At 41.7% G+C, this 24,167-nt stretch overlaps 1 protein-coding gene across 4 annotated transcripts in view; it reads left to right on the forward strand.

Annotated features, from left to right (window-relative positions):
• Positions 1 to 17,474, forward strand: part of RALGPS1 (Ral GEF with PH domain and SH3 binding motif 1) — a 283,344-nt gene extending 265,870 nt beyond the window's left edge. For 3 of the 4 annotated variants that reach the window (XM_054997350.1, XM_054997352.1, XM_054997353.1), the window contains 5 exons: positions 3,714 to 3,819; positions 9,440 to 9,532; positions 9,756 to 9,861; positions 11,178 to 11,269; positions 12,820 to 17,474. In XM_054997350.1, the coding sequence (XP_054853325.1) occupies positions 3,714 to 3,819; positions 9,440 to 9,532; positions 9,756 to 9,861; positions 11,178 to 11,269; positions 12,820 to 12,849 (427 nt within the window). In that variant the 3' untranslated portion in view covers positions 12,850 to 17,474. Of the gene's footprint in view, positions 1 to 1,018; positions 1,256 to 3,713; positions 3,820 to 9,439; positions 9,533 to 9,755; positions 9,862 to 11,177; positions 11,270 to 12,819 lie in introns of those variants that run through there. The other variant, XM_054997354.1, reaches the window with a different exon arrangement.
• Positions 17,475 to 24,167: the final 6,693 nt, after the last annotated feature.

Consider the following 24,167-nt stretch of genomic DNA (forward strand, 5'->3'; position numbering starts at 1 on the left):
GTTACTCAGCCTGAAAGGGAACTTCCCCACCACCTTCCCTACTACAGCCACCTGTCTGGCATGGTTATGATAGTCCCTCAGCTATTACATGGGGAGGGCGGGGAAGATTTCAACCTGTCGGTGCATTTTGCTGGGGATTCATGGGAAGACTCCCAGAAAGGGTAGAGAAAGAATACTACTAAGAAACTGAGAAGCATGAATTATGTACACCGAAAAGAGAGAGGAAGAAGGAGAGAAAGGGAAAGTGTCAGTAATATTGGTGTGGCACTATTATTAATTAGTGATATTCATGTGCCCAATTTTTTTTAAAAAGAAGTGAGTTGAAAGTCACAACAGAAAAAATAAATATAACTACAATCATAATACAAATAAATAAAGCATTGTTATATAATTTAATTCAACGAATTAAAGTGCAAAAGTGCGACTCAGCATATAAGTACCACACCCTCGTATATACACATAATAAACTCACACATATACAGGTACGTTAGTACATTTTATCTCCATATGTGTAGAACCAGAACCAGATGTGTTTTGGCCCAAGGGTCGTCTTCAGTGGTATACATTCATGCACAGTATTCCATCAATATAGCTAATTGATTTTGTTCCCCACAAAATATCTAGACAATTATTTTTTTCTCTCATTTTAGATTTATTTTGGGCAGTGTCAGGTGTTTTGGATTAATCATCTGTGTTGATGGAGTGCTTTCTATGAATATATACCACATGAGGAAGGCCCTTGGGACAGAACACATCTGGTTCTGGTTCTATACATATGAAGACGGGTACTAATATACCTGTATATGTATACTATGTGTATATATAAGGTTTTAGTACTTACGTTGAACCACACTGTTGATGTTTTCAAACATACTTTTCAGCTTCCGTTTATTGAATTAAATTATATACCAGCATTTTATTTATTTGTATTTATTTCACTTTTTCTGTTCCAATTTCTTTGAATACCCTTTTTCTGCAAGGTTGTGTTTTTCCTCCCCTTTTTTGTTATTCTTGAAAGTCACAGCATCATGCAGCTGACAACAGAGTGGCCAGAGACTGGATGTGTAGCAAATGCACCTGTGAAGAAGAAAACCCCCAGAGAAAACAACAAGGCAGTTCGTTGACGAAAATCTCTGTTGCCAGTGCAAAACGACATAGTCGCACCAAGCACAAGACAAGAATGGAAAATCCCTTCTATGTGGAAACACCAACCTATATCCCAATAAAGTGGATAAGATCAATAAAATTTATGCCTCCAGCACAAGGCCTTGTATTTGGGCTGTGGAGCATATGTATTGCATGCTGACTTGTGAATGCTCTAGGGAAAAGAGAGCTTGAATGTACTTTATCGTTAAAACATAGTTTCTTAACATTGAGCATTAATTAGTGTTTCTCCTACTGTGTAATGAAATAGGCTGGTATTCAAGCTGATTCTTCCTTTTCCAACCTCATCACCACAATTTATTTTGCTTCTCCGACTCATACAATCAAAACAATTACATTTCTAAGCAATGCATTTCTTCTAGTGAGAGCAGGATCTAAAAGCTAAGCATCTCAATTAAACAAGGTGCACCTTCTTACACAAAGATGACTAGAGGATCAAATGATGAAATATCTTGTCAGTATACTGAAATCTGTGAGAAACCAAAATATGCATGTCTTGGGAAAAGAAAATAACCTTAAGCAAATTATATTTTGACTAATTCTAACCAGTTTGTCCTAGATTAATCTACAAATTAGTTCTTTACAGGGTATATCTTCTCAATATTTTTTCTATTCCTCTTCCTAATTGCTGAATTCTTTTGCAAGTCTTGGTTTTGTTGGGGGCAGAGGCTTTGTGCTTCTTGCAAAAGGTGATTTGAATATGTGTATATGCCTATGGAGAAGAAAAAATACTTCTGCCTTCAAAATGATCTTGCTGTGAAGCTCATTCTCCATTTCAATCCTCATTTTGCCTGCCTTTATCTCATTCTGTTTTTATTACTTTTTGAATAAACATCCAATATAACATCTTACCATTTTGCCTGCATTGATTAGGAAATCTCTCAAAGAAGTGGATGTCTTTTATAAATATACTCAGATGAACTGTCTAATTCTAAGAGATATTTCCTCTGTGATGATTTCCATATAAAGTTGTGGTATATTGTACTCCAGTAACTAAAAAAAATAGTAGTTATTTGTTTACCATCTTCTGATTTGGTGGGGGGCAGGCAGGTTTGGGCCAAGCAATTTTCTCAATCCCGTCACATGTATTGTACAGTTATTAGAAGATTCCTTGTTAGAAATATGGGTCCCCTATCAAAGAAAGAGAGCACGTTTTCTGACTCTGCCTGTGGTCTAAAGTTGCTTCTACACTACACACATGGAAACAAGTTTTAGCATGCAGACATAGGCGGCAGCAGCTCACACACCTGCCAGTCCCACTTTCATACACAGAAATTAATTCATAGGCTCTGGAGATTGACAGACTAAAGGGACCCCAGTATCATTTGTTCTGTTGATTACAATACACATTTGCTGTCATGTTCTCACTTTGGAAGTAGCTATGATATTGTTTGCTGAAAATTAAATGAAGTAGAACCAAAAAATAGAGATTTCTCCTGGAACTCTTCATGTACTTGTAGCTGATGCTTTCTGGCAGTTGTTTTGGCCTGAGGCAAGATGGTCTATACACATTTCACAGTGGGATTTATAGATCCATAAGCATTTATTTAGTACCTACTATTCCAAGATCTGACCAGGGTCAATCTGTGTGTTTCTTAACTAGCTGATATTTGAAGTAAGGGATGTGGTGGCTTCATTGCTCTTAGAACATAATAACATAAAGTAGACCCTGCTTGATCAGGCCAGGGGTCCATCTCATCCAGCATTCTCATGCACACAGCAGCCAACCAATTGCTGGGGGGGGGGGGGGGGCGGCCAGCGAACTGGCCACAGAGGCCAAGGCCCTTCCTTGATGCTACCTCCCAGCACTGATATTCAAAAGTTTATTGCCTCTATATATAAAAAGCCAATAAACCTCTTGACTCTGTGAAGGGATTAGAGTAGAATTTACTGAGTAGTCCTCTTGACCACATTTAGTGAAGATGAAGGATTTCTGTTTCACTTCATATCATATCAATGGCCTCCCCTGGCCTGCTAGTCATTTAACCGGCATATATCACCTGAGTGGCAGTTTCATATCATTTATCCAAGTCATAGATTAACTTGGAAGCAGAAGCTAAAGACAGTTGGGCTTAATACTGCCCACATATATTCTCTTAATCACAGCAGCCAAATGTATGGCTTAAAACATACTTTCTTGTGTGTTCACCTCTTCAGAAATGTTGGTATCTTGAAACCTTTAACTGCCCTCTCTGCTGTGGACAGAAATCCTTTTTGCACATCATTGTCATAGTTTGGTCAATATGCTTCCATCGTTCCTTGGGTTTGAAGATCAGAATACTTATATCACTAATGTTGTAAGAAAAGCAGCATTCATGTTTGGGGAAATATGGCAAAATCTACCAATAGGAATTTTAAAAATTTCCATTATGCTCATCATCTCACTAAATAGTCTGTATAAAGGGGGAAATCGGAGTTCAGGAATGCTGTTCAGAATAGCACTGATTGCTTAGACTAAAGCAAGGGAGTCTTGTAGAAGTTTTGCATACTTAGGATTGTTTTTCTGTTTTTGTCTGCTCCTACCAACGTGGTGGTGTTTGTTTTTTCAGTCCAACAGGAGCCTGTAGCTGCACTTCGGGGAGTTCCATGGGAGTTGTAACCATGGAAGGACCTTTAAGAAGGAAGACATTACTAAAGGAAGGCAGGAAGCCTACAGTAAGTGTGGTTTTCACTGTGGCCATTATTACAGATTTAAGGAACGGCTGTGGTTGCTACAGAGGGTGCCAAAGAAAATGCTGCAACTAATTCTGCATCATCAGGGATATGCATCCCATGCTGCTCTCCTATAACAGTTAAGAAACCTACTTATGAGCAGCAAACCAGACACATGGAAACAAAAAGTCTCTTTGGCTGCCTTGGAGCAATGTACTAACCACTAGCCCACACGGCTGCTAAGAGAATGACCATTCCGTCTAATGATCACTCTTTAACAAGTGCCAGTTTCCTGCCTGAGAAGATCAGAAGTTTATTTTTTGTCCAGGTGTACGGTGAAAGCCTTATATCTCCAGCCAAGAAACAGTGTTATATTTAAAACTTTTGTTTAAAATCTAAATATCCGTTAGATAAATAAGTAAACAAGAGCCCCAACCGTACAGAAATCATTAGTGTATGTCAAGAGATTAAAAGTAAACTGACATTTTGTATTCTGCCTTTGAATTTAAAATGAACTGCAGTTTCTAAGATTCCTAGCCCAGAGCCTTTGCAGAAATGGTAAAATAATCTTATATAAGGTGGTGCTAACTTATATGGACATAATTACATGAGCAAACACAGAACTGTATTAAACCTTGTTTTCATAATCTCTAAAGGCTCTCTGAGCATACAATGATACTTCACCAGTTAAATATTTGTAGCAAATCCTGTTCCGTCCTTTCTAGGATGTTTTCTCGGCATTGAATCAACTTATTCTTAACTCAATATCATATTCTAACAATTGACAGCCAATCTGGTTCCTACCGATCTGTGAGTTGACTTGCCAAAGCCATCCTAAGTGGAGTTATACTCTGTTAAGGCTGTTGAAGTCAGTTCACTTTGAAGGGCATAATTCTGCTTAGGATAGCATTGTAATGTAGCATTGTACTTTTAAATCCCATCACTATACCAATTAATGTAGCTTTATGTGCTAATTAAGTTATAAATGATGCATTTTATGCTGTTAAATCAGTAAAGTAAATTTAGGCTTGATAGAAAAGTAAGTTGTGAATAAATCAATTTCCCCCTAAATTTCAGTTTTTTTCAGGGGGAAATATTTTTTTCCCTCATGGCTTCAGAACCTCATGAAATTCTACATCTCTAGCCCAGTCAAGCCCGATCTCATCAGATCTTGGAAACTAAGTGGGGTCAGACTAGGTTAGTAATTGAATGAGAGACTTCCACAGAAGACCAGGATCACTATGTAGTGGCAAGCAATGGCAAACCACCTGTGTTAGTTTCTTGCTTTAAAAACTCCAGCAGGGGTTGCCCACTAGTCAGCAGTAACTTGACATTGCTTTCCGCCACCACCAATCGCACATAGGTTGGGGCTCAAAGGTGGTTTATGGTTTTGACTGCTATTCCATAAAAACACAGTCCAGAAGAAGTTTTTCTTGGGCAAGCTTGAAGAAAATAAAGTGCAGAACAAGAATGCATATTTCTACAAGGTTTGCATAGGAGATGTTTCATTTTTGTTTACGTTTCAGAGCTCTTTTTCTTTCCTTCCCTAGTAGTAGTAGTAGTAGTAACAAAGCCCATTTTGGGGGGAAATACAACAGGTTCTAGAAAGGGGAGGGCGGGCATTGCAAACTGCTCTATGATTGATCCTGGACAAATGAAGGGGGGGCAGATATTGCTACCTGCTGCGCTCCTGATCCTGGCCAGGTGAAGGGGTCGGGCATTGCTTCCTGCTCCACGCCTAATTCCAGCCGGGTGAAGGGGAGGCGGGCATTGCCACCTGCTCTGCTATTGATCCCAGCCGGGTGAAGGGAGGCGGGCACTGCCTCCTGCTCCACTGCTGATCCTGGCTGGGGGTGGGGGTGGACATTGCCACCTGCCCCACTATTGATCCCAGCCGGGTGAAGGGGTTTGGGCATTGTCTCTTGCTCCACGCCTGATTCCAGCTGGGTGAAGAGGGCGCACACATTGCAGCCTCCTCTGCACCTGATCCCGGCTGGGTGAAGGTGGAGGACAAGCATTGCCACCTGATCCACGCCTGATCCCGGCTGTGTGAAAAGAGAGCGGGCATTGTCACCTGCTCTGTGATTGATCCCAGTTGGGTGAAGAGGGGGCAGGCATTACCACATGGTCTGCTCCTGATCCCTGCTGGGTGAAGGGGGGGATTGTCTCCTGCTTTGCGCCAGATTCCATCCGGGTAAAGGGGGGAGGGCATTGCTGCCTGCTCCGTGTCTGATCTCGACAAGGTGATAGCAAGGGACAGGCATTGCCCCCTGCTCTGCACCTGGTCCCAGCTGGGTGAAAGTGGGGGGAGGGCATCACCACCTGCTTTGCACCTGATCTCAGCAGGGTGAAGGTAGCAAATGGGCATTGCCCCCTGCTGAGCTCCTGATTCCAGCTGGGTGAAGGCAGGGGCTAGCATTGCCACCTGCTCCATGTCTGACCCCATCTGGGTGAAGGCAGAGGCAGGCATTGCCATCTGCTCTGCTCCTGATCCCAGCTGGGTGAAGGCAGGGGGTGGGCATTGCCACTTGGTCTGCACCTGATCCCAGCTGAAGGCAGGGGCAGGCCTTGCCACCTGTTCGACTTCTGATCCCAGCTGGGTGAAGGCAAGGTTCAGCCATTGCCGTCTGCTCTGCGCCTGATCCCAGCCTGGGCTTCCCACCATGCCACACTCTTGCAGGGACAGGCTGCCTCTTCTGCGCTTCTCTCCAAAACTGCAGTCTCTAGAGGCGCACCAGGGTGGGAAGTGAGTTGTCTGGAACACGGTTAGCCTTTTCTATAGTAGGATGATATTGATATGAGAGTAGGACAGTTTCAAGCCAATTCTTATGAATAGCAGTTCTTCCCTATTTTCAAACTCTCTGTCAGGTAAGTTCTGGCCGAAACCAAATAGGACAAACAAAACTGGCTTGTCCAGGAATTCACAACAGCATTTATAGGATAGTTGGCCTTTGCCTCCCATTGTATTTCTTCCATTGCCATTTTCCTTCATGGCTGAACCCTAAAAGATCAGAATTCAGAGAATGAGTCATAAGACATGCCCACCAGCAGATGGCAGCACACAACCTGGTTTTCAGAACAAGGCAGTAGTTTTTTTCAAAGCAAATGCAGCCTCATAGATGCTACCCTGTCTTCAAAGACGTCACCAAACACAATCATTGTGTAATTCCTTTTAGTAGTTCCAACCAAAATAATCACTATATAGGAGGCATGTTTTCAAGTTCCCCGGACCTCTTCATTAGGCTGGAACTTCAGTGAAAATGACAATATAAACAATACAAGGGCATGTTTTTTAAAAAAATTATTTACATTATCTATAGCCTGCCTTTCTCACTGGTATTCAAAGTGGATTATACAGTGTATGTCAATACAATCTACAGCTGGGGCCTTCAATAAACAACACACTAGACGATGCAAATGCAAATTTGCAGACATTGAAAACAAGCAGAAATCCAACACAGAGCTGAAAACAATGCTGAAACTACCCAGTAGGAACATACGTATAACAACAGGCGTTACATGGTAGTCTACAGTCCCTCCTTGTCTCTGTACCGATGCTTCTCTTTGAACCATTTCTTTACAGTACAGCCCTTCTACCTGTATAAAAAAGCTCTCCTGAATAATTCAGTTTGCAGAAGACCAGGAGAGTGGGAGCTCTCTTAACTTCATCAGGCAGGCCGTTCCTTAAGGAGGAGGCCACAGCAGAGAATGCATGTGTACGAGCAGTTCCTGATTTTGTCTGTTTGCAGAGTGGCACTTGCAGGATGCCCTATTCAGAAGAGCCATGGTAGGAAAGGGGGGAAATATGCCTTTCCTTCCTGAGACACTCCCTTAGACCAAGGTTCCCTGGGGACTGCCTGAGAACATTAAGACTGACCTGCTAAGAATGGCTCCTTCTAGGACAGTCCTAGACCACTAAAGAAATAACTGGATATAAACTCGAGTGCATACTTTATGGAAAAGTGGATAGCGTCAATGCAGTCTAGCATGTAGGGAAACATCGCTGAGAAATGCATTGTACTAATAAAGCCAAAAAGTTTCTTTATAAAATGAAGGCTTGTTATAGAAAAAAGGGGGAAATGGGGGCATGATGTTTTAGGGCAGGGCACAAAACCTTCCAGTCTGCATTTTGTAGTTTTAAAATGGAGGCCAAGTGGTGTTGCAGTCTTAATTAAATTAGATGATACTGCTGGTGCAAAACAGGTTTCAAGAGTAACAGCAAAATTCAAGTCCATTAGCACCTTAAAGGCCCTGATCTGGATAGCCCAGATGAACCTGATCTTGTCATATCTCAGACGCTAAGAGTCAAAACACACGCGATGAACAGGCAAGTGTCAGATCCTGCAAGGATCCCTGGGAATTGTAGTTAAAGAAACCCAGCCGCTTTATGTGAATCTCAGCTGAGCGGGGGGGGGGGGGGAGGGACTTTCTCTCACACATACACACCGTCTCTCTCTCTCTCTCTCTCTCTCTCTCTCTCTCTCTCTCTCTCTCTCTCTCTCTCTCTTCTCTCTCTTTCAGAAATCCTCCAGGAACTCAGGATGGGGTGGGGGTGGGAGTGGAAACAACATAACAAGAGGCAGGGAAAAAAAGCTGAGGTGTTTTGCGAGCAAGAGAGAGAACCATTTCCTCCCATTCTTCTTCTCCCCCACCCTGTCTCTTGAGCTCCTGAAGGAAAACCAGCCAATTGGATTTTTGAAAGAGAATCTTTGAAAGAGAATCTCTCCAGTCGAGCAGCTGTTCTTTGGAAGGAAATCTGCTTTGCTCTGTTTTCCTACAGTTGCTTGGAGAGGGGAGCAGGAAAGATTGCGGGTCCAATCAAGGGCTCTCCATGTGAAGTTCGTCTCATGTGTTTCCACTCTCAGTAGGGTCAGCTTTGGTTAGTACTTGGATGGGAGACCTCCAACGAAGACCAGGGTTGCAGAGGAAGGCAATGGCAAACCACCTCTGTTAGTCTGTTGCCATGAAATCCCCACCAGGGGTCACCATAAGTCAGCTATGTCTTGAGGGCACTCTCCTCTACCTCAGCACCTTGAAGACCAACAAGATTTTCAAAGTATAACCTTTCACGAGTCAAAGCTCCCTTCATTAAAGTTTTGGATCTCAAAAGCTTAACCCTGAAAATCTTGCTGGTCTATAATTGCTACTGAACATGAATCTTGCTGTTCTACTGCAGACCACCATGGCTACCCACCCAAAACAGCTTTCAAGCAGGGTAATCATCAGACCTGAAGAAAAATGTCCTGTCCCTTTAATAGAGGCTTAATCTGTGGAAGTAGGCAGTTGAAGTTTTCATTGCATGGAAGCAAATACCATCATCTGATAAATAACATCCTCATCAAATGTCTGTTAAAGAGGAAGGACTTTTTTCCCACCAGACAGTTGGCAGCCTTAATTTCAAGATGCTTCAAAGGCTACTGAGATAGAGAAGCCGAAGAAATGGCCGCTTTTTTTGAGAATGCAGAAGCCAGCAGCTAGTCAGACTTCTGTTCAACATACGGGACCTCTTTCTTCATTGAGCTGCCTTCAACGGCCTGAGCTTTCTTCATTATGCTCACTTTAGCAGTTCTGCAAGGTCAATATATGCTTTTAATCATTCCCCATTATTTTCTTTGTTCTTCAGCTTTCCTCGTGGACTAGGTATTGGGTTACCCTTTCAGGATCTACTCTGATCTACTTTGGAGCAAAGTCTTTAAGAGGCACTGAAAGAAAGCACGTAAGCAAAGAAGTGGTTTTATTCTGTAGACCAAGCTCGTGGTCTACAGTGGATGACATGCAGTTCCAACAGGATGTTTACTCAGTGACCACATTTGTTCTGTTTTTATATCTGGGAAATTACAATGTTTATTCCAAGTTATGATGCTGGCATTCCTTACAGATGTAAAAAAGCCATCCAAAGTAGTTCTCACTCATCTTCTTTCTTGTTCTTTCTCTCCTAGTATAAATCTACTCCAGGAAAAAGGGTTTCCGTTGTTGGATGGATGGTCGCACTGCCTGATGATCCTGAACATCCTGACATTTTTCAGCTAAATAATCCCGATAAAGGTAGGAGTTTGTCTTCAGTCGGAATGTTCATTCTGATGGGTAATAATAATGGGGTCTACTAGTTTTGATTATTGATGTTTGCCTTAGTTGACCTTAAAGAATGGAAAGTGCAAGGAGAAATGATAAGAGTATCTGAGATGATTTATTTGATATTGCACAACAGAAAGGGTTTTTTTTACCAAAGATAACAACTCATGCAATAGATTCAGTGGAATACAGAGGCCTAGCAGGAAACAGATTGTGCTCCATTACTAATAATTTTTCTGTGAAAATCTCATCATATTCCCACATGCTGGCTGTTTACCTATGGATCATTTGCTCCAGGTTTGATACTGTTGAGAAGTGGCTTTTTTCCTGCTTCCCCACTGCATTGTGGTACATTCTTGCACCTCCCAGCTTTTCTCCAGTCTTTTCCAAACCTGTGGTGCTGCAGAGTTTTGGGAAAGATCACACCAAAGCCTGGTTGACTGCCATGTGGGTAGGAAAATTTAGATTTTCCTGATCCTACCCATATGGCAGCCATTTTCCTGATCCCTGTCCCCATAACAGCCATTTTGTCTCCCTGTTTTAGGAAGCTTTGGGGAATTTTTAAATAAGCAGTTGTGTACGATGTCCTCTGAAGTAAGTCTCAAGCCCCTTTTCATTGTGAAGATATAAATGGGAAAGGCAAATTTCCAGGAGGTACAGAATTTTTAAAACTGAAAGCTGGGAATTTGAGGAACCTGATACTCCTATTGTTTTAATAATATTCAATTACTGATATAAAAAAACCCTTAAAAGCCCCTAATGATGTGGGTGAGGGAATGGCCACTGCCAGGGGCAACTACAGGAAAATCTGCTGTGTGGAAGCCACATTACAATTGCACTGTATTGGCAGCCACAGCAGCTGCTAGAAACTACAGGAGCTAGTCCTTGCTGGAAAACATCACTTTCTCCTTCGATGGGCAGCAGTTCTCCAAGACCCCTGCCTGAGCTATCCCAGTCCTGCTACCTGAGAGCCAAGCTACAAGTGACGCCTGACACAGGTTGGACACTTGTCAGCTTCCCTCAAGTTTTGATGGGAAATGTAGGCATCCTGGTCTTGCAGCTGTAATGGAGAACCAAGCTATAAAGCCAGGACGCCTACATTTCCCATCAAAACTTGAGGGAAGCTGACAAGTGTCCAACCTGTGTAAGGCGTCACTTGTAGCTTGGCTCTGAGATCCATTTAATGTGAGATGGATACTTTTGCAGCCAAATTCTGTGCTCTGCCCTGCTCCTTCTCAAAGATTTTCCCCTCAAAATAACTTTAGCATTTCCATGTTGTCATGTTGTAGGCAATGTTTACAAGTTTCAGACTGGTTCAAGGTTTCATGCAATACTGTGGCACAAGCATTTGGACGACGCATGCAAAAGCAACAGGCCTCAGGTATGGGTTTTCCTTTCTTTTTTTTTCTTTTCTTTTTCGAGCTTAAATGGTAGCCACAAAGGAAGCCATGTGGAACCACTACAAAGCTGCTTGGCAAAATTTTGGCGGGATACATAACTCATGTCATCAGAACTCTTTGTTTTCTCAGGGTTGTGGTTTTTGCAAATGGCTGTCATACAACCCAAGGAGAGCGAAAGAGCACTCTACCACAAACACATATGGGAGTCTGATTACACATTGCAAAAATACACAGAGTTCTTACCTTATCTTCATAACTATGTGTCTACTCCCCTCCATTTCCTGTATTTACAGTTCCTAGTATCTGACTGCCCTGACCATGGTTTTTCACAGGTACTTAACATAAAGATTAGATTAACACTTTTGACAAACTTAAAGTGTCAGGGAGAGACTGCCTGCCACATTTGAAAACCTTGTTATGAGGGTGGGGAAGACAATTTTAAAACCTGTTTCTCTTTCTTTAAAAAAAGCTCACAAACCCAGTTTCTCTTAATCTGTATCTTCATTAAACGATAATACCATGCTTAAAAATTAAAATATATGACTGTTGCTTTAACATTCTCCTAAGTAATCAGCTGAAATGCACAGAAGCTCTTTCTTCTTATTAAAAAAGTCAAAGAGTAATGACTTTTTTTGAAGTGGAAATGAAAGGCTTACCGAACTGTAGAAGACTGGTGTTTGTGGTTATTTGTTTCTAAAGAAAGTATGAATTCTCTTCCCCTTACAGGAAGACAAAGTAAACACAAGATTTTGAAAAACGCCCAGATAACGTGTTTTTTTGTAAAGTGTAATCAGGCCCTGCTCTTCCTGTGCCTTCTCAGATCAAAGAACTAGATTAATGTTTTAGCAGCTAGTAATGGGTTCAAGTTTAGCTAAGCAGCACTGCAGACTTAAATTATATCTTCTTAGTCAGACATCTAAAAGTCCTCTAAGCCCAGTTCCTGTTCCACATGATGAGGAAGCGTCACTCTACCTACATCAACTAAGTAGAAAAGGAAGCTACCGCAGTTTCTGTGGCTCCAGTTCAGATGGCGATAAAGACGTTGCAGGGATACTTGGAAAGTGTAGGAATGTGATGAGTATTTCAATCCCAAATGAATGTAGCAAGCATTTTTAGTCATGATGGTTACATTAAATGTCCTTGTTCAGAGACAGTATCCTTCCAAACGCCTTTCGCTTGAGGGCAACAGAGGGGAAGACTTGTTATTTTCTCCCTTGCTTGAGATCCTCCTGGGGGCATCTAGTTGCTCCTATGCTAAACTTGATGCTGGACTAATAGACTCTTAGTCGGATCCAGCAGGACTGTCTTATATTAATCCTTAGTGGGCTTCAAGTAATCGTGTGTGAATGGTCATAATAGCATTTCTAGACTGATAAGAGTCTGTTTGAAGCTCTCCCTTCCTTGCAAGAATAGCGTCACTGGCACAGGAAGGAGACTCCAGTATGGACCTTCCACCCCGACAGATTGACATTGGTTCCCCAGTGACTCAGGAAGATCCACTCTGCTGATTAATTTCCATTTCTTGCATCAGGTACCTGCAAACCTTATGTCATTCGAATAACATGCTTCAGTGTGTGGTGTGACTTCAAGTGCCAAACTGCAGGATAAGGAATTGTTCCCACAGGAGAACAGAGGAAGGAGACTACAGAGTGAGCCAGCTGTCTGTAACAGCAACTTCAGCACTTTTCTATGTAACTTGAAAGTAATTATGACAGAGCTTCTAAAAGCAGAAAGTGAATGTTGTCCATAGGACAGGATCTAACCCAATGCACTGATGAAAGAGATGATTTAGACTGATCCAAAATGTATCCTGCCCCCAACACAGGATCCTCGAGTCCTTGACTTTAGCTTTGTGGTCACAGACTGCCGTGGATTTCTGTTCTACCACAAACTGTGTATCACATCTTCTGCAAATTCTTTTTTTTTACCTGCTCTTTTTATTGTTGAGCTGCTTTATGTGACTGAAGAACATTTAGCCCATGTTGGGTTTTCAATTATTTCTAATGCACAATACAATTGACAGTGTTAACATGCTGCAAAGTGTCAATTAGAATAGGACATTGTGGAACAACATTTTTCTAACCTTAAGTGCACTGAGTTGCTTGACAATGTGGCTGCCTCAGATTTTGTATCAAACCTAGGGGCAAAACTGATGTTCATAACTGAGCTATTTGGGAAATGTGTATTTTGGCACAATATAAACCACCTGTAATTTAATGTTTGTTTCTTAAAATTGGTTCTGCTGCTTTGTTTTAATGTATGGGAGGTGCCCAGTCATTTGAAGGGTCTGTTGCTGCTGAAACTTACTTGGTATTTAAGGCTCTTTCTGGGCTCCTTCACACTAAAATAAATGTTTGCCTTAAATTATTTCTGTTCCCCCCTTAACTATGGGTGCTATTCATCTAAAATGTCTAGCAGTGCAAAAGTCACCTGCACCCACAGAGCTGCTTTCAGATATTCCAGGTCGCAGGGCATTTGTCAGTGTGAATGGGCTGGAAAAGAATTCTTGCCTTGTTGGAGGGGTTCTTACTATCCTGAGCCTCTCCTTTCGGTATTCCAGTTTCCTCTACTCTTACCACATGTCACTGTCTTGAAGTCACAAACCAAGGAAAGCATAGCCGGGCTGAGCTCCATAGTTCCTCAGTTCCCTGTTACCGAATATCCTGAACAGAAGCCCTTAAATGTGCATTCAGATCCTTGCTGGCCTGCAAGAGCGAGGCTGCATTGCACAGCATTTAGTGTGCTTGAAAAGCCAGCAGTCGTTTTGGAGGTGCAGAGCCCTGCATTTGAAGAAATGCCCCCAAAAGGGACGTTATGATTGAGTCTTTGTTTTTTTTGAACCTTTTAAAAATTGTACATTTTTTTCCTTTAATGTTAAGTATCTTGTTGATTATAATCTGTTTTCAGTTCTCATAGTGTATGTTTGTGTCATAGTCCTGAGAATGAAACCCAATATGAAACCAGCTCTTGAATCTTGTCATCTCCCTATTACAAGGGGAGTCAGGCAGCGTCTCATGCAGATACGTCCTTCAATATCCTTTTTAATGGTTAGGTTGATTGGGTTCTGTGCTCTTGGTTGCCCTGTCAACTGAAAAACTATCTTGATATGAGTGAGGCCGTAGCAATGAACTTCTGTATGTCTAAGAACAAACTCCCACAACAGCAGATGAATGGTGGTGGGTTTTTTTGGTCATCACTATGGGCAACTTCTGTCCAAGGGTTAGGATATGCTGGCTCTCTTGCCCAGGGAGATGCTGGCAGTTTATACGATTCAGTTGTTCTTCAGGATGAAACACTTGTCTGGATTTGCATCTAAAGTGAAAATGTAAGAGTACGATTTTGCAAGATCTGTGTATGTATGTGCTGCTGTGATCCTATTCTTCTTTAGAATACAGGAGGAGAATTACCTTGCCATCTACATGGTTGTAATGTAATGGTTTGGCCTCCAGACCTACTAGTAGATGTTAAAAATTCAACATGATCCTTTTTTACCAGGAAAAGCCCCCATCCTAGCACCACTCTCTGTTTTGAATCCTCATAAATTAAAGTGAGAACCTCATTATAGCAGTAAGGGGAACACAATGACCCATTTTACACTTATATTAAATTAATGCATCCTCTTTGTTCTCAGTATATCTCTGAACTCTGTCCTCTACAAGTTTAAGGATGCCAAAAAATTCAAGGAGTGCCCAACTTGAATCTGAAAATGTGTAACGCTGAAATGGTTAAAACAAGAACTGGCTCTTCCTCTGCTGCCAAAGTGCTAAAAGCTACACAAGGGAAATTAGGACATGCATAATTAATCTCCTTCACATCATTCAAATGATATAATGGTAGAGTTCAAGTTGACACTCTGTGGAAGAGAACAATCTGTACAGTAAGTTTGACTTCAGTTACCTAGAGGTCAAAATATACATGGTTTAGAGTGTAGAATTTTAGTTTTGTTGCTTTAAATTAAATAAATCCAGACTACCCAAAATAAGATCTACTGATGCGATGATCAGTAGTCGCGGCGTTTGTGATTATGGTCACAATAGTTGCATTTAAATCTTGCAGCAAATGCTCAGTGCTTAATCTCACTTTTCCAAGTCAGTGTAAGCGCTACACGTCAGAGCAATAGTGCCAGCCATAGAACAGGCACTGCGGCCGTCAAAGGGACAGTTTGATGATTTTTCAATACCTGGGAGGGGGAGTGGCAATGCAGCTCTCAACTGTGTTGTAGCAATGAGGAAAAGTAAGGATGCAATCTAAGCATACCTACCCGGAAGTAAGTCTCACTCAGTGGGATTTCTTTTCAAGCAAGGATTTTAGTATTTATCTGTCAGGTATGGGCACAAAGCAAGCAAATCCTGATTTTGCTTTTTGTTCTATTTTGTACTTCCTGGGGGAGCAAGGAAAAGTACTTTAGTCTTTGAAAAATGATCTCATCTGACAAGAGAAAAATTTCTCCCCAACCCTCACGAGCCTTCACCCCTACACATCAGGTTCCTCAACCACAAAAATTTAGACCCAAAACCAGCAGGAGCCTCGATCTGATATGACACAAATGGCAAAGACACTAGTGGTGGTGGCACCCCTGTGCAGAAGTCTCTCCTTATGCAACAAATGAAATTTGCGAGCACCTATAGAGAGAAGGAAATAACTTGGAATTTAGCCACTTGAAAGGCTCTACAAATTTGCATTTGGAATGTTTCAGTTGTTTGTTTTTAAGGAAAAGAAAAGAACTGGTAATTCAAATGGCTGACCTTGATTTTAATTTGATGTATAAATAGTATTGCGTCTGGACATGAACTTGGAAAATTGTATACTAATGACTTGTGCGATAATGGAATAACATGGTGCAGTATTCAGCAATACAGGCAGTTTTGCTGTACAGTGTTTTAAGAAGAATAAATAAATGAGTATATGGATATTGTTCTTAGCATAATCCACATTTAAATGGTTCTCTTCCTATAAAAGCATGAATGCTACTTAGCTATTGGATTTTTTTAGTGCACATTTTACTGTGAATTAAATAATAAAGCAATGCATATTGGTACTATTTAAAATATCACTATCCACTATACAGACTCTGATGCAGAAGCCCCACAAATCTCTGATGTACACAAAGAGCTCTTGTGCTTGCTGGCTGCCCTAACTCATTCCAGCAGTGACAACAGATCCATGTGTGCAAAGGCATGGTTGTATATATCAGCGGGGGGGGGGGGTGCGGTATAGATTTATCTCTGTGTGTACATTGGTATCCGAGTCCTAGAACAGATGGTTGACTCAGGGTATAAGTACACCATACTCCAAATCATGGGTGTGTGACCAGTCCTGCACTGGGGGAACTCAAGAAGTGCTTGTTTGCTTGGCGCTGCAAAGGAGGAGACGGAGCTTCTGTTTTCCCTCCCACTCCTCTTTCGCCAGCAGAAAGGGTGGCTGGGGGGAGCTGTTCACCATTTTTCTCAGGCTCCATGTGTCCTTCCTTGGGCACGTACAGGAAGCTCCTTCTGCCTCCTCACAGCACTGAGCAAACAAGCATTTTTTAAGGTGCGTTCTCCTGATGTACATTTGATCATGAATCCAGTCACACACCCATGATCCAGCTCATGTCAGGCGTATTGTGTAGCTTGGCCCTCAGACTGCTAGTCCATTCATTCACACAGCTAAACTCATTGTTCGACAACTTTATGAAGAAAGGTCCCTGTCAGTTTTTTTCAGGATGACCATTTTTATGAAATGTGAAGCTATGAGCTATATTGCAGCAATATTATTTATTGTTAATTTATTAGAGTGTAATTTTAAAGTAAACTTAGTGCCAAAATGCGTGTTTTTTCCAATTAGCACCTAGTTGAGGCATAGACAGCAGTACTCCATTTTTGATCTATTTGTCACATTGTGATGTAAACCGATTTCTATATTTCAATTTGTTTCTTGTGAGAATTGTTGCACTATTTTTTTGGCCGTATTCCAGCAGCCCACTGCATGCCATTTGTGTAAGGCCTCTTTCTAAAACAAAAAACACACAAAAAACTTGTGAATTGTCTCACTCATGATAACCACTGAAATTTTAACCCTTGTGTGGGAGTCTTTTAGGTTTTTGGCAAAGTATTTTGTTACCTCAGTCTTCTATCAAGTTGCTGTATTTTTCAGCTTGTTACATTGATAATGATTGTTTCACTAATTAAAAAAAATTTAATGTAAAAAAAAGTATAATTTTTATTTCTTTAGCACATGTGGGGGGTGCATATGTAAGGCAAAAAACTAGAAGCGTTATTCTTCCAACAGTTCTGCTCAGCACACAATGCTGTGGAACTTTAGTGCAAAATTACTATTCCAGTTTTTCCCTGGAAGTTTCCAGTTAGATGAAGCTATACAGGAAGCATCTGTGAAAGTCTTCAGGATTACAGAAATGAAGATGTTCACGCCAGGACTCTGAGAAGATAAAAAGCAGTTATATAAAGATTTCGTTTGACTGAAGTAAAAGAGAAAACCAGGTATGCCATGATGGAGCAGAAAAATGGGAGGGTTAAGCTTTTTCTTTCTCTTATCTTATCTATCAATCCCCACATTTCTGCTGCCATTTTGTAGCTACTCCTTACATGCTGTTCTTATAAAATGAGTAAGTAAAGGTAATACCAGATGTGCTTCTGAGTCTTTGGTGAAGCTGTCAAGGGTTTACACTCAAATCCTGGACAGTTGTTCATGGTTGTGCATCACGCTAACACTTAAGATCCTTTGGTGCTAATTTAATTTGCCCTCAGGTGGTAGAAGTAAAGTAAACGTAACACAGTCTAGTCAGAGATGTGTTCATTTTGGTTTCGCTGATCTATTTTGATAAGAACCTGGGGAGTGTGAAGACCACTATTTATAGTTTAAGCCAGTGGTTCCCAAAGTGGGCAGTACCGCCCCCTGGGGGTGGCAGGATCACCTAAGGGGGTGCTAAGAGGGAAGGGGTGGCAGGGGGCACTGGAGATGGGCTCCTCCAATGTCATTTGCGTATTTACAATTGACCAGGCTAGAGCCTAGAATCAAACAGTTTCCTGTCTTCAAGTCTCTGCCTCTGTTTGATGCTGAAATCTGGTGGAAACCAGGCAGTGAAATAGTAACTAAATGTGGTATCCAAGATTCTTGCAAAATGACTGTTAGACTTTGAAAAACTGGATCAAGTATATCAATTTTGTTGAATTAATTAAACTAAAAAGTTTTAATTGGATTTTGAATAAATGTGCAATTGTTACTGTTTTGAACATTGTTGTTATTATCTTCCTCAGCTGGCATGCATACTGCTATTCTGAGTAATGCTTTTTATAGGGTAGGGTAGGGGGCACTGAGGATGAGTTTCTGGAACCAAGGGGGCAGCGTCACAAAAAAGTTTAGGAACCACTGGTTTAAAACCATGTTCTCCTTAGTTTGTAAAATCTTGGAGCGGGTTATTTAGTTCAGACAATTGCCAATGCCTCTTTGAGTGAAGGAGTTTTCCACAGCCTCTGAAAGAGGCAATTTAAACCAGTTGTCAAGAAAGTTTCTTTACATAAGCAGGCCTTCAAATATTATAAACCTGTTTAAAGCTCTCATTTTTGGAGAACTTTATTGAATAAGGAATGGCAGAGCAATTCCATAATTTGGAAGAGACATCTGCCTTCAGCCCTTTTCAGTATGGCTTCAGGCTGGATTTGTGCCAGAGACCTCTTTAATGGCCGTGATAGACATTCTCTATCTCCAGATGGATAAAGGGAATGTATGTCTATTGTTGCTATTAGGTCAGTCAGCAGCCTTTGATACACTAGACTGTGCCATACTGTTGAGGCACCTATAAAGTAGAGTAGGTTTGGCAGGGCACTGCTTTGATCATCACAAAAGGTTGCAGTGGGATCAGCCCCTTGAGGCCTAGCCCTGGAGGTACTTCAAGATTCTGTGCTGTCATCCAACTTGTTTAAGTGCTATTTGGGCCCCCAGTGAGATTGTTGAAAGCTTTGGAGTGGGGTGTCATCATTATGCTGATGCCCGGGCTGTCAAGAGCCACCTTGGGGCCCCAGACAAAGATGCCGTCTATCCCATCTCCAGTGTAGTGATCCAAACCAAGCATTATAAGCAAACAAATCACATGACTTGCTGTTATCATAAATAAGTTGATCATTGTTTATCAGATACGAAACATTAAAGGAGAACAGCAGGATTATAAAGTATAGATTTAATTTAATGGTTTTACATAGATAGACCAAAGGCTGGGCCTGCTGTGGCCTCTTCATTATTGAGTTCAGAGTGGCTAATTTCAAGGTCACACTTGATTTTCACAAACTACATTTAACAGGGCTGAGAAGCCAAGATCCTTTTGCCATCTGTGTTCACAAGGCAACTTTTTTCAGGAAAGATCTTAATCTCTGTCTGTTATGCAGGTCCTTGGAAATAACGTAAATGGCTTTCACAAAACTTCAGCCTCTGCTTCCATCACACTCTACTATGAATTAGTACAATAGCTTTTGCCAGGAATTGCTAGAGGCCGCTCCACTAGAACTCCATGGCTTTATACAAGGGACAGGAGTAACATTTACAGAGTGGCTACCTGGTCTCAGCCTTCCACGTTTTTGATGTTAGAGCTAGGAAAGCTTCAGCCATTTGGAAGAACAATATCAACACTGTGTTCTCATGACTTTACCTGTTCCTACCTACTCAATGGTCAAAACTCAGGGCAAGAGATCATCAAAAAGCCAGTCCATTTACATAATTGAAAATATATAATAATTATCATGTTGCTTAATAACCCATCAAGTATCTGTAGCCCAAACACTGCTTGATGTGAGCCCTTGGTTAGGGCATGACATGCATGAGATTTCACAATAAGTAATAAATATACACAGGAGCTTCCTGCACAATTGTTTTATTGTGTTAGCATAAATCCATGCATGGTTTGCACTTGAATTACTAGACCACCTTTCAGGATTGGGACTGGGAGGCATTGTTTCTCAGTCCTATATGAAAGGTAGATTTCAAAAAGTGGTGCTGGGGGGCTACTGCTCAGCCCCATGGTCTCTGACCTACGGGGTCCTGCTAGTCTCCATCTTTTCCCCCATGTGAAAATGTTTTAACACCTACGTGAAAACATTAGGAGAGGCCATCCAGAGATTTCAGATGAGTTGTTGTCACCAATGTGCTGATGATACTCAGCGCTTTCATACACTTCCAGGAGATCCCAGGGAGGCTATGGAAACTTTGAACTGGTGCCTGGAGGATGAGGGCTAATAAAATGAAGCTTAATCCCAACAAGATGAAAGTACTGCTGGTGACCGAGTAAGACTGACCAAGGAACTGAGATGTCTCCTGTTCTTGATGGGGTTGTACTCCCTCCAAAGGAGCAGGTTTATAGCTTGGGGCTGCTGCTGGACTTGGGCTTCCTGTTTGATAAGAAGGTGGCAGTGGTGGCCAGGGGTGCCTTTCACCAGGTTCGGCTGATGAGCCAGCTGCATCCTGTCCTGTGTAAAAAAGATATTGTCACTTGCATGCTATGGTAATATTAGATTATATTTCTGCAGTGCAGTCAAGGTGGAGCTTCCCTTGAAGTGTGTATAGAAACTACAATTGGTACAGAATGCTGCAGTGAGTGTATTGAATGGAGTGGGTCATAGGGACCATATTACTCTAGACTGGTTCCATCTATTCTGGCTCCCAGTTTGCTGCTGGACCCAGTTAAAGCTGCAGCTATCATCAACCTTTAAAGCCCTATATGGTTTCGGACCAGCATACTTTGACTGTCTACTCCCATATGAATTACCTAGCCATTGCAGTCATATTTGGGTACCCTATGTCAGGTGTCTCCACCATCTGAGGTAAGAGGTGGCAACCCAAGAAAAGACTTACTTGTTCATGGCACCAAAACTATGGAGATACATCTGTCCCCCTCTATTATTGTCTCCTGCCTCTGGGTAAAGACTTCTTTGTTTCTTTTGGTGTTCCCTTTCTGATCCTCCTTCCTCTTTATATTTTTTAATTGTTGTTTTATATATAGCTATTGTTTTTAAAGTAGGTTTTAATGTGTTTTAGAATTTTTTTGCCATTTTGAGGGTTCTAATTGGGTGGAAAGGAAGGATAAAAATATTATAAATAAGTAAATCTGTTCACTTCTATCATCTGTAACAAAGACTTTAGTCATCCATTCCCTTCATATACTGGCAATTCTAGCATCCAACTCACTTCTCCAATATACCTCAATGTAAAGATTTCATTCTCTTTTCTAAAGAGCCATATTTGGAGCCATGGGTTGCTGATACCCAGCCTGTAACATCAAAGAAGGCGTCTTTATAGTACCATTAATATGCATGGCATTTACATAGTAAGCAAAACAAGAGCAGGAAAGATCCTTCCTCAAAGAGTTTCTGATTTGAAGCCCAACTGTGGGGGAACCAATGAAGGGAGAAGCAAGTGTATAAAGGAATAAATGCAGTGATGAGTACTTGTGTTTCCTGAGCAACAGAGCCCTAGAACATAATCTTCTGGTCTATTAAAACAAATAATTCCAGCCCCTGCCCATGGAGTCTCATTTTTGTTTCTTTTTTATGATTAGAAATGCCAGCTCTCCATACCCTCCTGACAGGAGGAGAGGGCAGTACCCTCCACCAAAAGTCTCTGTGGAAATGCAAAGCATGCACATGCTCCTGGCACCAACACAATAACATCAGTTCTGGGAATGATATAATTGTGCTGGCCACAGGAGTGTTCCCACACTTCGCACAGGACTTATTCTTTGAGAATCAGCCCGTTTGGGGTCAAAATCGGCCCCAAGCAAAGTGTGGGAGCATTCCCACGGCTGGAGCAATGATGTTACTTCTGGAAATGATGTCATGCTCACCAGGAGTGTGCATGCCGCACTTGTGCCTGGGGTGCTTGCTGGTGGTGAGCAATTGCCAGATGGCCAGCCACTGGTTGTCAATGACTGGTGGGCAGGTGGGCAAACCATCTGGAGGTTGCCCCCACCAATGGGCACCTGGGATCTCTATTTAGGACTGGGTGTCATGTGGAGCACAAGGAAGGAGCAAACAGGAGGCCCCATGCCCATCTCCTCTAGGAAGAACAGTGCAAGAGGGAAGCCAGAAGCCTTTCCTCCCACCTCACAGTGAGTCTCTCTGCACAATACTTCTTTCACAAGGATGCTCAAGTGAAGGGAGTCGTAATATTAGCCATGACGTGTAGTTTAAAAAGACAGAACAGAAGGCTCTGTCAATTTCCCCTCTCTACAGAAGGGTAGTTTTAAAAGACAGCTGGCAGAGATGCTCCTCAGAAGGTTTGTTAGTTAGATAAAATTAACAAACGCTTTGAAAAGGGATTTGTTCAGTCTTTTCAAACTACCTTCCTGCGGAGAGAGGAAACTGACAAGAGCCTTTGGCTTTTAACTACATCTCCCAGCTAACATTGCGTCTCCCTTCAGTTGAGTATCCTGTGTAAGAAGTATCATGTAGAGAGACTCAGTGTTCCAAGGCAGAGCAAGTGACAGAACGGTTTTTAAGGTCAGTGTCTTGATGGTACATATGGCAGTGAGTCAGGGAACCCTCAACCCAGCTCACACCACATCTATAGTACAGATAGCCCCCACTCCAAGTTTTCCCCTTTACTTTTGCACAAGTATAGAGTTATGCCTTCACCTTGACTCCTCCTTTATCTCTAATTTTAATACACACTTAAACAGAGAGCCAATAGCCAGCCAAGACAAAGCATCCTTAAGAAAAGGGGCTTGGCAGTTCCTAAGGATTTTAGAAGCTTGTAAAGTTTATTCCCAGAGAATAATCCTTCCATTGCTCTTATTCATTCTTTTTAAGGCTTGAAGGCAAAAGAGGGGAGAAAGCATGCACAATTTTCCTTGCTTGTTGGCTCAAGGTATGCAGTGCAGAGGCCTCTGAGGCAAAACACCCCACTGTGGAATTCTTATTATCTCCTGAGCAATTCAGTCTAGACCCACAAGCAAATGTGTGTGTACACCAGCCACTTGGTTGGCCCTTTACATTTTTTTTACCACTGTGAAGAAGAGGAATGGAGAATTTGGGCTTACTTATGTATTCTCCTCCTCCTCCTCCTCATTGACAAGTTGTCCCTAACCTGGTCTGGTGGTTTCTTTATATTTTCTTCTACAGTAGGTTGGGTATCTCACCCTTTCAGCCAAATTACTTAGAGTATGTTGGCACTTTGGGGTGGGGGAGTTGCATGATTAGACATCTGTCAGAATTATAACTCAGTATTGTGATTAATCACTGATGACAAAGGACACAGACTAGGATCCAATTCTGGGAGAACCCAGTTTGAATTGCTCTCTTGCCTACGGCACCTTGCTATCTAATCTTGGGCTAGTCACTTTCTCACGCAGCCTCATCTAGCTCCCACTGTTATTATTCTGAGAATAAAACTGAGGAGAAATATGTTTTAGGCCACTCTTGCCCCCCATTGGGGAAAAACAGTATAAATATTATAATGTGCCAAAGTTTATTTAACTATATATACCCTGCATTTTAATATTGCATGTTGTCTTTTTGTTAGGGATATTAACTTTTTGGATGTCAGTTTGCATATTTATTTAATAAAGATAATTTTTTTAAAGCTGGTCAGATAGTACTTAATGCAAATGTCTTTGCCTTGGATATTAGAGATGCTGTTAGTTTGTCTAGGGCATGTACTAAAATCAGATGTGCTCCTTAAATCCAGTCACCATACAAGTGCTTCAGACAGAAAAAAGGGAAAGACTGCCCTCTGGCAGTGAATATCCATTGCCATCTGGTGATGATGACCACGCCTTTTTATAATCTCATAAATTTAAGCCCATCCCCTGGATGCTTCCTTTCATTCACTGCTTCTACAACATGGGGGCTGTGCTACTTCAGCTTCTCCTTTTTTTGCTTTATCATTTGTCTTTGA

This window comes from Eublepharis macularius, chromosome 14 (assembly GCF_028583425.1).
Source record: "Eublepharis macularius isolate TG4126 chromosome 14, MPM_Emac_v1.0, whole genome shotgun sequence".
Taxonomy (NCBI): Eukaryota; Metazoa; Chordata; class Lepidosauria; order Squamata; family Eublepharidae; genus Eublepharis; species Eublepharis macularius.